This window comes from Melozone crissalis, unplaced genomic scaffold (assembly GCF_028551555.1).
Source record: "Melozone crissalis strain CALT ecotype California unplaced genomic scaffold, PUWL_Pcris_2 ptg000026l_1, whole genome shotgun sequence".
NCBI lineage: Eukaryota > Metazoa > Chordata > Aves > Passeriformes > Passerellidae > Melozone > Melozone crissalis.
In genome coordinates, this window is record NW_026535804.1 from 8,880,536 (window position 1) to 8,895,698 (window position 15,163).

General features: G+C 39.2%; 1 protein-coding gene across 1 annotated transcript in view; it reads left to right on the forward strand.

Annotated features, from left to right (window-relative positions):
• Nucleotides 1-15,163, forward strand: part of STXBP4 (syntaxin binding protein 4) — a 63,577-nt gene that overhangs the window by 41,675 nt on the left and 6,739 nt on the right. The window contains exon 21 of the mRNA XM_054278851.1: nucleotides 8,472-8,529. Coding sequence (XP_054134826.1) covers nucleotides 8,472-8,529 — 58 coding nt within the window. The remainder of the gene's footprint in view (nucleotides 1-8,471; nucleotides 8,530-15,163) is intronic.

Sequence of the window (15,163 nt, forward strand, 5' to 3'; positions counted from 1 at the left end):
AAAACACCCAGGGGAGGCAGGAATTGCTCTCTGCCCCAGATCAGTGTCTGCAAGCCAGAAAATACCCTGGTGAGACAGGAGTTTATCCTTGAGGGGTCAGTCCCAGATCCAAGTGTGACATCCCCTGTTTGCACGGGCAGGGAGAGCTCAGATTCAGGTTGTGGGCAGGGGTGGGTACCCCAGTGTCCCCCTGTGGGTCTGGGTGTCAGTGCCACCTGTGCCACCATTTAAGGTGACCAAAGCCAAAGTGACCATTGCAGTGGAGCTGACCCAAAGCACTGTGTGTGCTTTTGGCAGGCAGTGCTGAGTTCATTTTCTTTGAGCATCCTGAGAGATCTGGATTCATGCTGACAAGGGGAAGGGGGATGAGCAGCATTCCCTTTGTTGGGAACCAGCGTGTGCTGGAGCTGTCAGGGCTCATCTTGTCTCAGAGGGCTCGTAGGCTTTGCTGTCAGCTCCTGCAGTTGTCACATTTTTTCACTTCTCCTCAGTAGGTAGGAGTGAGAAGCTGAGGGCCAGCAGAGTTCCTCAGACATACGCGGCACACAAGTGTGTTCATTTAAATGGAAAGAAGTACGAGGAAAGTTGATTGCCAAGAATGAGAGAGGAAGCTTTTTTAAATGTGTGTTTTAAGGAGAATTTGCTAGAGGAAAACATAATTACTTGGTGCTTGTAAAGGAGACCTAAAAGAGGTACAAAATGTATGTATGGCTCACACTAGATGTGTTGCCTCATGGCATGAGGCATATGGATCATTAACTGGGAGTTAAGGAGGGAGATTTTTGCCTTGCATTAGTGATTGCTGTGGGTATTGTGTTTGGTAACAGAAATTTTCCTTTCACTGTAAATTTTACCGTTACACTTCAGGTAAAGTTCAGTATGCTAAATGGAGGCACTTTGTGATTTTTCCCCCTTCTGATTTATAACAAAAAAGGAGATCCATCTTAGATTTTAAGAACTTTTAACATTATTTCTAAATTGTTTAAAATTATTTCTAAAAACCCTTCTTTTACCCGTGTGTAGCTAAAGGCTTTTTTATATCAGGCTAAAAGGATGTCTTGAGTTGATGTATTCTTACAATTCTTGCTTCAAAAAGAAAAAATATTACTTTGGTCAGTCCTTGCTGTGAGATGAGCTGAGCAGAGAGTGGTTCTGTCTCTCTATTGTAGGTGGTTCATGCCAACCCCTTCTGCAGTTTAATTTCATCATCAGCGCAAAAAAAAGTGAGATATTACTTAGCAAGAAAGGCATATCATGTAATACTATTGCTTTTTAAATCTCAGACAATTTCTGCTCCATTCCAATTTTAGGCAGTCATTTTAATTTGTTACCAATGAATGCTTTCTAATTAAACTTGCATTTAACGATCACATGCGTCAGTGAGCAGTGGCAGCTGACAGTGATGGAAGGGGGTGGAAAGCACAATGGATGCTGACAGGAGAACTTGATCCAGTGAGGGAAGGAGATGGGTGAATTCCAGAACAGAGGAATCAAGGGAGCAGGAAGGAAACTGGGGGAAAATTAATGATTTCTTGGGACATGCAGTGAAGTATTCCAGGCTATTCCTAATTACCTGGTTCTGGTGGTGAATGCCCTGTGTGCAGAGCCTTAAATTTCTGGAATAAGAATGGGTTATTCCAGGTTCTTTTTAATAATCTGAAAGTGGCTTGTACCAATGCAGAACAAGAATGTTCCCCAGAGAGTACTTCCATGAATTTAACTTTTTTTAGCCTATATGGTATTGGTGTAAAATTCCCCAGTGCAGGACTGTTTCCCTAATTTAAGAATTAATTATGTGTTCCCTGTTTTCTCTTCGGCAGTTTGAGATTCATAGGTATAAACAAAATTATTTTCAACTTAATTTATGCAAATATTCCTCAAAAATTACTTTGTAACTTACAGTGTGTTCAGTCAGCATGGAAGCAATAATGCATTCTTGACTCATCCCAAGTGGACAGCATCATGCTAACAGTCAATAGTGGGAAACTGCAAAGAAAAGCTTGCAATTAATTCATAGAAAGGAATATTTTTTTTAAAAAAAACTGGAAGGGGCTGAGAAAAATGTAATGAGGAACATGTGTTTACCATTTTTCAACCTTAGCAGGGAGCAGTACCAGCCCTGTGATCCTCGGGTACTGTATTTCTCTCACTGTGTCACTAATTGAGACTTGGCTGTAGAAGCCTTTAACACTAAAATAAAACAAAACATCTTTAACTTGGCAAACAAAACAGATGGGAGCCACTGTGGGATATGCAACACTGCTGTGATTTCTTTTTCTTTGCAGCCTTTTCTGTGAAAGAGGTGGATTTCTGCATTCTGCAGTTTTCTGATTTTTCTGTATCACCTCCACCTTATCAACAGATTCTTGACCACAGGAAGCCAAATAATTTGGAGTGGTTGATCACTGCATCCTTTTGTATTTTCACTGGATAGCCAGTAGCATTTTAGAAAGAAGCAGTGTAGGTGAAAATTACAAAAATCAGCATCAAATAATCAGTATGTTGAAAGCATTTTTAAAGCAAATACTAAGAGCCAGTGGATTATTCAAAATCCAGTGTTTGTTTGGTCAGAAGAAGCTGGTCTGAAATCCCTCCCAGCTTCCACTATCCCTCACTTTTGAAAGTTTATGCTCTCCTGAGCTAATGCATTAACAAATGTATTGCACCCATGACTGAAATATGATAATACTGAGGGACAAGCAGCTTCATGGTATCTTGGCCTCCTCAAAAGCCTTTTTTGAACACCTGACCATCAAATGTGTGATGTGGAAAGACTTTGGAAGCCAGTTGATTAGAAGCATATTTCAATAAGCTTGGTTTTTTTGATCCAAGTTGCTAAAGAATTACTTTTTTTCCAAGAGGTAATTATTTTGTATAATTTTGACTACTACTAACCTCCTGCACAGATTAAAATGAGCATCTCTTCCTCTGTTTGCTTCTTATCTTGTTAAGCACCTAAGAGTTTTGTGAAAGTAGACAATTAGTTTCTCTGAAAAATAGGTACTTTGGGGGTTTTTTTCTGTTGTATTTCCAACATCCAGCTTCTGAAAAAGTACCATTTTAAAGATAATTCTTTATCCTTCTTAAAGACACAGCACGAACCTCATTGCTCAGGTGACTGCAGCTCTCACTCATTTCTGAAGAACTTCAAATTGAGCAGAGTTTGTTGTGACTTTGGATCTCCTTGTTAGGTAGGAGAGGGAAATGTCTGTAGTAATGTCTGACCACATGTGCTGTTTGAGGTCATTCTTATTTCCTTAAATTTTAGTCGGTTGACTGGTCATTGTTCATAAATTGCAATTGCTCTTGTGTTCAAACTGTTTCTAATTAACTGTACCAAGCTTTTCACAGACAAGTATTAGAATAGAAGAAAGACATTTATAACAGTTTGTCATTTCAGAATTACCAAAAAGATCTAAAAGTTGTTCATATAATCCTTCAGCATGAAACACAAGCTATTTAATAACCCCTCCTAAATTTTAAGTTGTAATTGTTTTAATCCAAGATTAATGAGTTTGCCAGCATAGATGGGTCAATATGATTAATGAGTAGTGGAAAAACACAAGCTCATCTTTCACCATGCCCTGAATGTCCAAAGTAAGACAAATACTGTTCCTGAAGCCTGGTTTCTAGGAACAGACTGAAGGGACACAAGCCAATCTGCCACCCATAGTCCAAATCAGCAGAAGTTTCAGTTGCTACTATTTCCCAGATGTCTCTACTAGAAGACTACTGAGTCATCTTTGTTTTATTAAGTGACCAAAAACAAAAGAAAAAACCAATTTTTTTAAATGGAATTTGATATGTGAAAAAAAGGAATGGAATGTCCCCTCAGCAGAGCATTATTTATGAAAGGAAACATATTTGGTTTTGGGAAGAGCACTTGAAATGATCTAAAGTGACACACAAGCAAATGCCAGGAAGTGCATATTCACTGCTGAAAGCTGTTTTCCTGAACCTGACTGTTCATTATTTAATTCACAAAAAAGCAGGAATATTACCAATTAAAAACAGCTAATATTATTGATAGCCTCAAAAAATACAAGTCCATTTTGTGCCTGCACCCTTCTGAACACTCTGGATGAACAAGGGTGGATATTTCTCTGCTGATTTTTGCTTTAGTTGTGTCAAATTCCATAAGTCACAGAGGGGAGTTCCTCTGCTAGTCTCACACCATGATACCTCTCTGGGATATTCCCATATTCCAGTAGCACTCAGCAGACTAAAACCAGGCAAGTTAGAGCCAACAAATCAGACCTTCAGCTTTCCATCCTCTTTGCATTGCTTAAATAGCTCAGAAGAGAAGAGCCAAAGGCACTGGGGATCTTAATTAACACCTTTCCCTTTATTATTGAACCAACTGGAGGAAGGTTTAAATGTTGATAAGAGCTGAAATTTATGGCTATTGAAAAGAGATCAGAATTCAGAACCACATTTATCAAGTGACAGAGAAAACTGGTTTTAATGTCCTTTAGCAAATCTTCTCTATCAGAAACCCTTTTAGCAGGTAATCCCTGTTTCTTAAAAAAACCCATCATTTTTGAGACTCGATACTAAATACAGATAAATTATCAGGAGATAAATAAAGGGTATGAGCTGGCCCATAATCTAGTATGTAAAAAAGACATGTACAACTGAAAAAGTCATAAAAGGATATGTAACAAAGACATCCCCGTTTCTGTTGTTGATCAAAGAATGGTTCATTGTGATACAGAATACGTGTACAATGTGGCTTTAGCATTGCAGGTAGATACTACATCCCTTAAACTTAATTAATATTCCAGATGCTGACTGTTTACCCATAACAGGAAGGGAATCACAGCCAGAGACCCTTTTAATGGTGGATAGCAGAGGTGTGAACAATGCTGGAAATCAGTTTTTGTTCCACGAGAAGAATGAGATTGGCACCTCTGGGAGGCAGCTGTCCCTGAGCACTCCTTCCAGGTCCATCAGTGCTGTTTGGTGCCTGCTGTGATGGGAGGAGGGTTTTAAACTCTGGCCCCAAGGCCAAAAGAAAGCGCTTAAAGACATGCTTATCTAGAAGCATCTAAATAGGGCAAATCTAGACAGAATCCTAGTGCACAGTGCATTCATTTTAGAGATTCTTACTATAGGCTCTAAATATCTCATTTGCTTTGAGTAATTTTGTCAAAAATTAAGCAAAATAGAGCATTTATGGACTGCAGTATTTTGATGTCAGAATTGCAATTTTGAGTTTTGAGTCAGCTGAATGTTCTGCTGTTGTATCTGCTTTAGTACTTTCATCTGCTGATCTCCACATATCTTTTGCTTTAATGATTATTTAGGGGGGGGAAAATCATCCAACTACATTATTGCAGTTTCTAGGTTTGATAAGTGCCCAGGAAAATGAGGCTTTTCCCCTAATACCTGTATTTTCCCCCTAAAACCTGTATTTCCCCCTTTTTCCTTTAGAAACATGAGGGATCATGCCATGTGTGGTGTTATTGAGGGAGAGCACACACATTCTCTCTTGGGAGCTGCAGGCAAACTCTTCCATGTCTGTCACATCCTACAGGTTTATAATTTGGGCTGATGCTCATCTCCGTTTTTTCTGGGACCCACAGTGTCAGGGCTGGTGCAGGTTTTGTCCTGTTAGGCCGAGGAGGTGATGAAGATCCATGAGCTCCACACTTAGCAGGGATCAGGAAGGTTCTGTTTGCCCGAGGGCTTCATTTCCCCTCAGCTTTATGTAACTGCAGAGCAGTGGTTATCCCCTCAGTGGTTATCCCAGCTGGCAGCTCAGGGAAGGAGGAGCAGTCCCCAGGGACCCTGGGGTCTGTGCTGGGGCACAAACAGCAGCAACTGGTTCCTTGGTTGTGTTTGTCACAGAGAATTACAGACATTTCTTTGGCATTAACCCTAATTAAATGCACACACTCAGAACAAAATGCTGGTAAGGTTATTGTGTGTTTTGACTGAAGCGCTCTCTCTCAGGAGACTGCTCTTCCTTTTGCATGCACAATTGCTTTTGCAGTTTTACCTTTTCTTTACCCTGCAGAAGGTAAATAGTCACAAGTATTTGAATAGCAGGAAGCCCTCTGTTTTCTGTTAAAATGAACTAGTTTTTAAATACTGTAAATCTGTGATTTCTTAAGATGATCTGTGCAGACAACTGAAGCCAAATATATTATTTATGAAGATTCATCAAGGAGACTGTAGCAGTTCACACTAGAGATTATAAATATGCAGGAAATCTGAGATTGCTGGAGTTTATGTAGGCTAAATCCTGTATATTTCAGACTGTTTTTCTGACTTTTTCTGCTCCTTTACCTCCCATTTACTCCAGGTGAGAGCTTAGCAGCCTTTCAAAGCAAGTCCTGGGACAAACAACAAATTTGACCCTGGAGGGTGTGAAAAAATAAAGCAGGAGGAAGTAGAACAACTTATGAATGATTCATGGAGACAGTGAGCTTGGAGGAAGTGGAGATGATGTCTGGGGAAATTCGATGCAAAACATGAGAGCTTCCTAGCTACCAGGGGAAATACAAGAAGTAGAAGTACAAATCTGAAAGGGAAGGAAATAATAATAAAGAGAACAGCACTAAAAACCTAGTGGAGAGCAAGTAAAAAATTTGGAAAATAAAAGCATTAAAAAACCTATAGATGTAGGTGGAGTGTGGAAGCATACAAAGAATGGATAGGATACACAACCTAATGCATACAAAGTCAAAAAGGCAAATAAAGCATTGGAGATATTTCCAGAGTTCCATTTCTAGGTGACAGATATATTCAGTGTATTTGAAAAGCAAAGTCTTCAGTGGGTAAGGGAAGAGTACAGAACATCACTTATTGCTACCTATGTACAGTTCTTCAGTTAGAAGAGGAAAAAAAGGCCGTAATTTTAATAAAATCACCAGTGGAAAAAAAGTGCAATTATCACTGATAAATGAAACAGGTGATGTAGGGGATCTGTGTGAGCACAGAGCAGATCCTGGGCTTTCACTCATAATTGAGCAAATCTCTTGTCATTTATTTGGACATGCATGCTTCATGCAGCAAAAAGGAAATGCCAGGGCAGATGGAAGCAATTGAGGGATGAATCCCATAGCCATTTAAATAATCAGAAAATACCCATGCTGGATAAAGGTCCCATCTTTCATGGGAGAGGAAGGAAGAACCAGTGAGCATGTCTGGCATATTTATAGTTTAAAATCCTTTTCTTCCTCCCTTCATAATGGAGTCAGAGCCTGAGAGCTGCTACACAGCAGCTGCTTTGTGTTTAAAGGGAAGTGGCTGTGGATTGTTCTCTTTGAAAGGCAGTGGGTAGTGTGTTTTGAGGAACAGATTGTATAGATCTGTTCTCAACTGAAAATGGTGAAAAGCTTGATATAAGTGACTAATGGGGGTAAAACTGATAGGGAAAAAAAAATTAATCCAATGGGTTTTTTCTTTTCCAAGCTGTACTGACTGATCACAGTGCTGTTCTAGTTCCCAGTTCTCAAGTTCCCTTCCTGAGTTCTGGAGTTCTGGTTCCTTGTTGCTCCTCACTGGGTGCCTACAGGTATAATTCCTTCCCAGGAGGTTTGCACCAGCTCCAGTGTGCCCAATCCTGATTCAGTGGCTGTAATGAGTTCTGTTCATACTGGAGAACTGAAGTTATCCCTCTCCAGACTTTCAAGAAGAACCACACTTAGGGACAAAGGTGTGACAACAGAAGAAAGTCAGCCTTTTTAAAAAAGAAATTTAAAGAAATAGACATGTGCACTTAGGGCAGTCCTTGGGAGGAGGCAGCTTTCAAAGCTCAGATGGTGCGTGCAGTCCAGCACATTTTCCAAATAAAAGTTTTAAACCAAAAGCAGGCTCACAGATGGTTCTAATGAGCTGGTCTTTGAGATACACTGGGACTTGAACAAAAATAGTTTAACTCCTAAAACACTAACATTTCGAGATGAGTTCCAGGCAAAACAGTTCAAGAACAATTTATCTTGCACATTTAAATTTTATATATATTTGTAGTCTCAAAAAACCCACATTTTCAGGACCTTGCACTTGCCATTATGTACTTTACAGTACAGTATCACAAGGGCAGGAGCATTTTGACACAGGGACTGATGCTTCTTTCTCCAGCACTTTTCAGACCTTACAAAGAGTTAGTTTTGAACAAATAGTTATTAAAAACATAAAGATTTGCTAGGACAATTTAATTTTTAAGGGAATACAGAATAGTACCCTACTAGAAGTGTTAATCATCATTCTAGTAATAGAAGTATCATCAAATGATATATCAAAAAGTATCCTCTGTTAATAAATCATCAAAGCTAGTAGCTTTGTGGCACAGCAAGTATTTGTTAAACGGTATTGTTTATATTATTATCTGTTACAAAAATAGGAATTGATTTCTAAACTTTTTATATTTGAAATGACAGCATTGTAACTTACAATATCTCAAAACTATGTTCTCTGTTTCACTTGAGTTTTGAGAGACTTCTTATTTCTTTATCTCCTCTTAGGTCTGCCTTATGGATGGGAAGAAGCTTATACAGCTGATGGAATCAAATATTTTATCAAGTGAGTGTTCTGGGGAAAACGGGTCAGAGTTGAAATAGAAGCACATCAAACTAAACATATTTTCAGTCCTAGAATTAATGGAAACATTTATTTCACTGTATGCTGTTTTTTCTAGAATATAGTGAAGATTAATTTATATGATAGGGTTTTTTTAATAATTATTCCTCTTAAAGACTGAAGGAAATGGTGAAAAATATAATTCACCTCCATTCCATATATATAATGATCTAGTTAATAGCTGCTGAAATTTCCACAGTACTTAATTCTTATAGGTGCCAGAAACACAGTTTTGCAGGTGCAAACACAGTTCTGCAGTCTCCTGAAAGAGAGGAAGGGCAGCAAATAAATTATTTTATCCCAAACTCTTTCAAAAGTCACGTAAATAACACTGAACTTGATGCATTAACTGGCAAAGAAAAGCAGGGTTTTTTCCTTTTTTTTTTCAAGCACAGTGCTCAGTTGTCCTTGCCTCACCCTGTGCTGCCTGGAGCGAGATGTATTAAAGCAGACATGTTTTTTTCTGCAGAGGTTTCCAAACACACTGTATATGATCCTGCATTCCTGCTCTAACCAAAGGCTGCCTTTTCTTTTCAGACGGATGTAGGTTACTACATGAGATTTATACAAAAAAAACCCCCAAAAAGTAGAAAAATAGCTTAGGAAATGAAAGTGAATTAAAAGCCAATTTCATAGCAATGGAAATAAATGCAGGAGCAACTATTAAAATGGAGCATTGTTCCCTTGGGCTCTCTGTTCATGCAGAGAGCCATGAGAGGACAGCTGGGAAGTGAAGGTGGATGCTGGACTCTTTTCTGGGTAATGCTATGGGTTCGTGTCTGTGTGACTGGAAACTGAGCTTCAAGATGGTATTATCAATAAAAGCAAATCAAATTTAGAATCAGAACAGAAGAAATGACACAAATGACACATTCTTGAAGCATTCCCCCTGGGATTTTTTTTGTTTTTTGTTTTTTTTTGTTTTTTCCTGTGTTTGTCATGGTTATGTATCTCAATGGCTCAGCAGAAAGCTGGATTTGCTGGATATGTGCAGACAGGTCTTTCTGAGCTCACTTGGATGCTGAACCATTACAGATGTGGCAAGCAGATGCTTATTAGCAACAGCAGAATCTCAGCTACTCTAGGTGGTGCAGGCCTAATTTGCAGAAAGCATCAGATGTTTGCATCTTATTTTATCCTTGTTGCAACTACAGATTGGAGCTTGGGAGTTCACATGAAAAAGCTTTTTCAGGAATTTTTGTAGATCTCACTGTTAGTGACTCTCTTCATTTGCTTCTGGTGACAGTGCCCAGGTTTTCCATTGCTGTTACCTTCTGTAACCTGTCCTAAAAAATTCTGCCTGTCAGTCTTTGTGAGGAAGAAAGGCAAGGAAAATTTATCCATTCAATGGCAGAGAAGGGTGTGAAATCACCCCTCATGACCACTGGTTAAAAACTTCTCCTGAGTGGAGTCACCACACTGAAGTAGTGTTAGAGTTCTCAATGCAGCTCATTAGAATGGAATTAACTGAGCATTTCAATAACACATCATGGTAATTAATATTATTTTTAACTGTTTCCTTGTTTTGCTTTCATCACTGTTTCCAAATGCCTTTGCAGAGTGTAAGCCAGGCTGTTTGCATGCCTGGCAATCCATACCTCTTACCACACTGTGTAATGTATATGAAATCAGCTGTCAACTGGTTGGAGCAAGGAGCACGGCTTGCACAGTCCCTTGTTTCTAACACCAAATGGTGGAGGTTTCAGGGTGAAAACCAACACTGAAAAGATCCTTTTTCTAGAAGGAACTTAGCTTGAGGGGACATTTTATCAGCTGATCCTTTCCAGTAGGATTTAATCTTAATTGTTTAAATGGGGATTATCAGAATAGTTGATACTTCACAGCCCTGGTACTAATGCTGTAACCTTCTTGTTCTCTTTGGCTGTGAATGTCAATCCTTTTATTCTACTTTAGAATCCTTTCATTCATTTTTAGCCCAGCCAAGGCTATGAGGGGCTTAAGAGTATTTCAACACTAGCCCACTTCCTGTATACAAATATACAATCAAATATTATTTTAATTAGCAGTTGCCTTCAGTTCCAACATGCTTTATTGGGCCATCAAGTAGCTGAGTCCATAAATCTATACATTATAAATCTAATGCAGTAAACACCCCAGAAAGGAATCTTAATAGCACATAAGCTTGAGACAGCTTGCTGTAAAATTTCCATAAATATCTCTGAAGGGGTGTAGCAATATGAGGTGCATGAGAAATCAGAGTTTAAAAGAAGCAAACCAGCTGGCTTGTGTTACACACTAAAGTGAAACCCACTTATGTGAATAATTGACATGAATAAAACATTTACATCGGGCTGAGCAGCTCCCTGTACCTACCAGGGAAAGCTGAATCTTGTCCATGAATCTTGACTTCAGGAAAACTTTTGAAATCACCACTTTTATCCAGCAAATCATTTCAGCTTCACTAAATTATTTTCAATCAACCAGATTGTCAGGACTAGGCAGTGCTGCAAGTGTGAGAAACCACCCTTCAGACTTCTAACACTGACCTGAGCCTGGGCTGGGCATGAAGCTCATTTTTACAGCTTTACCATGGAATAGCAAACTGGAATTGAAGCCTCTCTGAGTCAAAGCTCAGTGTGCACTAGGAAAAACGCTAGTTCAAGTGTCTTACTAAAATGAAATAAATTAACAGTTATCAAAGGACAAAAATTCCAACAGTAGATGGGGATCAGCTTCACTGCAAATGTAACTTCCCTCCTTCCAGGCAGTAAAGGTGGGATTTGGGACCAGATATGTTTGAAGATAACTTGTTTTACTTTAAAATAACAGAGAGGACAAGCACTGTTGTGTTTTTACGTAGCAATACCACCAGTCATTCACACATGGCAGCAGATTCATGCCCCATCAAGAGAAACAAGGCACTGGTGCCTGTTTCCTCACCAGTTTACATTTGGAATCTCAATCCTTTTTATACTGGCTGGATATCCCATTCCAACGTTTAGTTGTTCTCACAGTGAAGAATATTTTGTTAACCTGGACAAAATTTCCCCTGAAGCAACTTGTGCTCCTTGCTTCTTGTCTGTGCCCAACATCTTTGTGAGAAGAGAGGGCTGAACACACCCAGTTCCTTCAGCATTTCTTCATGTGCCAAGTTCTCCGACCCTCTCATCACCTTGGTCACCTCCTCTGGATCCTCCCCCATTTTTCCATTCTGTCTTGAACTTGAAGGATCAATGCATTGAAGAGACCCCACAAAATAAGGTTAAAAGGTTCATTAATTAATTTTACTATGAGGTGATTGATGAAGGCATTTTCTAAGTTACTGATTTTCTAATAGACATTTCTGTCCCAAACAGACATTTCATCTGTAAGTCCCAGAAACACAAAGGGGCCAATGAGCCCTCATAGAGTATCACCTACACCCAGATGAGTGTGGGAGCACTTAGAGTTAGCTGGGAGGCATTAGGATGGGAAAAGTTTTTTAAAGAGGGGAAAGGCCATCTTATTCACTTTTGAAGTTTTCATGTGGCTGGTTTTGCCCAGACTTAGTTCAGGTGTTAAATGAGTTTACAAAGTGTTGTAACAAAATCTCACTTTTGCTATATGCTCCAGCTCTAAAATCCTGCGGTGCAAACAGTGTCTATTCATTCTGCCACTGAACTGATTTTGTGAATTAGGAATTTCTGGGTTTGATTTTCAAACAGGAGAAGGAGTCTGTGCAGAACTGCCCTCCCAGGGAGGCACCATAATGCTAATTAATGGTTTCATCCTGATAGTCTAAAATCACACAAGAACAGCATAAACCCCCATAGCTGGGACACACTCATTTTTCCCCAGAAAACCCATTCTAGTTAATCTCTTCCATCCTCCCACTGTGTTCACCTTTAACATATGGCAGCTCTGTATCATAAGGCTGGCACCTAAAATTAGGCAGGCCCTTGCTATGCTCCCTCCTACTCCCACCCACTCCTTGCATATGTATGTGGTTTGTAAGGACCAGCTGTGAATTTTGCCCCTGTAAACACTGTTTCTCTAGCATTTTAATAGGACTAGATTTCAAATATTCTACATTAGCAGCTATTTTCCTCAAGAATGCTCATCTTAAATTTTCACAAAAGACAAGTAGAAGTTAATCAAATATTTTAAAACTTTTGGGATCTTTCCCCTTAGATGTATTAGGGCCTGTGATGTTTTCTATCTTTCAACAAAGAGGAAACAGTAATGCTTTGTTTTCCCATGAAGGCATTGTGTACTTCAGGTGCTCCATTGGAAGGTGGAGAATTTGCTCCAGGTTAAGTAGAAGCCTAAAATCAATACTTAGAAAATACAGATTAATAAAAACCACACATGATGTGTTCCAGTGGATTTTAAAATCATGCCTAAGAAATCAGGTTTCTACTTGAAAGCAGACACATTGTATTTAGATACTATAAAATTTTATTTTGTTTGGTCTTGCTTGGGGAAGAGACACCATTCACTTTACTGAAAACTGGGCATTCATAGAAACTGTTTATCATTTTAGCTGAGCTAAGAATAGCAGAGCATGTGTGATAGATGAAGAACTTCTGTAGTATAAACATTGATGGTTTGCAGCATTAAAGGTATCATCGTAAAAGGAAATAAATCACAATTGATTTTACTTACTGCATGGTAACTTGAAAATATAAATTGGTTCTTTTCCTAAATGTTCTCTGCACATTTCTACTGCTTTATAAATGAAGGATGCAAATCCCAACACACTGAGGTGTGTTCATTTCTGAATTCATTTCTGAATGCTCTGGTGTATTACAATATCCTGGTTATCTGCAGGTTATCTCTAGCAAGGGTTGTGGCTCTTGCTAGAAGAAATCATTTAAGTTCAAATCATAGCAGACCTTATGTAGAAGTAAATTTCTCTGTATTCCACGTAGTTTTCAGGCAGTTCAGAGTAGCAAACTAAGAAAACTCATGATCTGCCATACTGATTTCAGCATGGAATTGAAATTCCCCTGGACTGAATCCAGTGCCAGCTCTGTTCCCAGCTCCTTGTAAAGCTGTAGGCAAGTTACTTGCACCAAAATTAGCAGTTATCAAGTCATCATTGTAGGTGTCCCCATCTTAACTCTGGTGTTTTGTGGGTAGGGATGGGTAATTTGAGGCATGCAGTGCTGGTTCCACCAAGTTCAAAGAAAGCTGCAGTTACTTTGCATCTCTTAAAATTTGGACTTTTCCAATTTTACATTTCATTAAAAAAGAGGTTGTTTTTGAAAACAATCCCTTTTACCTGTCATCCTCAAATTCTCCTGAATGAAAATAAAGAATAGTTATATAGTCACAGGAAGTGGCAAATATTTAAATAGAACCCAGAGCTGTGTCCATCCATCAGCTCAGCATCAGCTCACACTCCTTCTGAAGAAGCCCTGTGAATCTGGCTAGTCCTGACATGTTTCTCTTAGATTTTTGGAATTCAGTTTCTCTGATTCTCACTGAAATCATTTTGCATGACTGTAAGTAAAATAATCTCAGATGTAGAACTAGGAAACTTGGCATTGGATTTTATGATAACATGAGCTTGTAATACAAGAATGTTAAGACCTTAAGCTGCTTTTGGTTGGGCAATCTTTTTTTTTCCTGGGAGGTTGTTTGTTTTTTAATATCAAGAACCAAAATGGAGAAACATTCTTTCAGCTTCTGGCCCGTCACCGAAGGCATCTGTTAAAATTTCTTGTGAGAAAACACAAGAAAGTGAAATTCTTTTGCTCCCTGGGTTTTGGGAGGGCCGTCAGAAGCAGATCAAAGCACACAGCAAGGTTTTTTAGGATGTGCTTGATCTGGAGCAAAGTCACTGCTCCAGGTTCATGTCAGTTTAGTGCACAGGAGTTTAAACAAAAGCCTTGAACGTGCTCTGATGTATTTGCAAATACACAGCACTGGGATTCTTGTGCAGCTCACTTAGACACAGGACTGTGAGTAGCTGCACACATTGAGCCAGCACTGCCAGAGGAGCAGCATTGGCTGACACTGGGGGAGATTCAGGTAGATTCAGAGATTCAGGTAGATTCAGAGATTCAGGTAGATTCGGAGATTCAGGTAGATTCAGAGTTCAGGTAGATTCAGAGATTCAGATAGATTCAGAGATTCAGGTAGATTCAGAGATTCAGGTAGATTCGGAGATTCAGGTAGATTCAGAGTTCAGGTAGATTCAGATAGATTCAGGTAGATTCAGATAGATTCAGAGATTGAGGTAGATTCAGAGATTCAGGTAGATTCGGAGATTCAGGTAGATTCAGAGATTCAGGTAGATTCAGAGATTCAGATATATTCAGAGATTCAGGTAGATTCGGAGATTCAGGTAGATTCAGATAGATTCAGAGATTCAGGTAGATTCAGAGAGATTCTCTGGGGGAGACAGATTTCAGGTGGTACTTTCACCTGAAAGTGCCTGGGATGTCTCTCAAACCTTAGTTCTGATTCAGCCTTGGCTCAGATCCTGCTGTTGTTACTGGTTTTATTTTAGTTCGGGCAATTTGTTTATTGTTGACAGTTTTTAATGATGCAGCACACACTGTTTGGCTGGATAAATCCTCTTCCTAGTGATTACTGCCCTCTGAAATGGCTCATAGATTTTTCTGAGTAG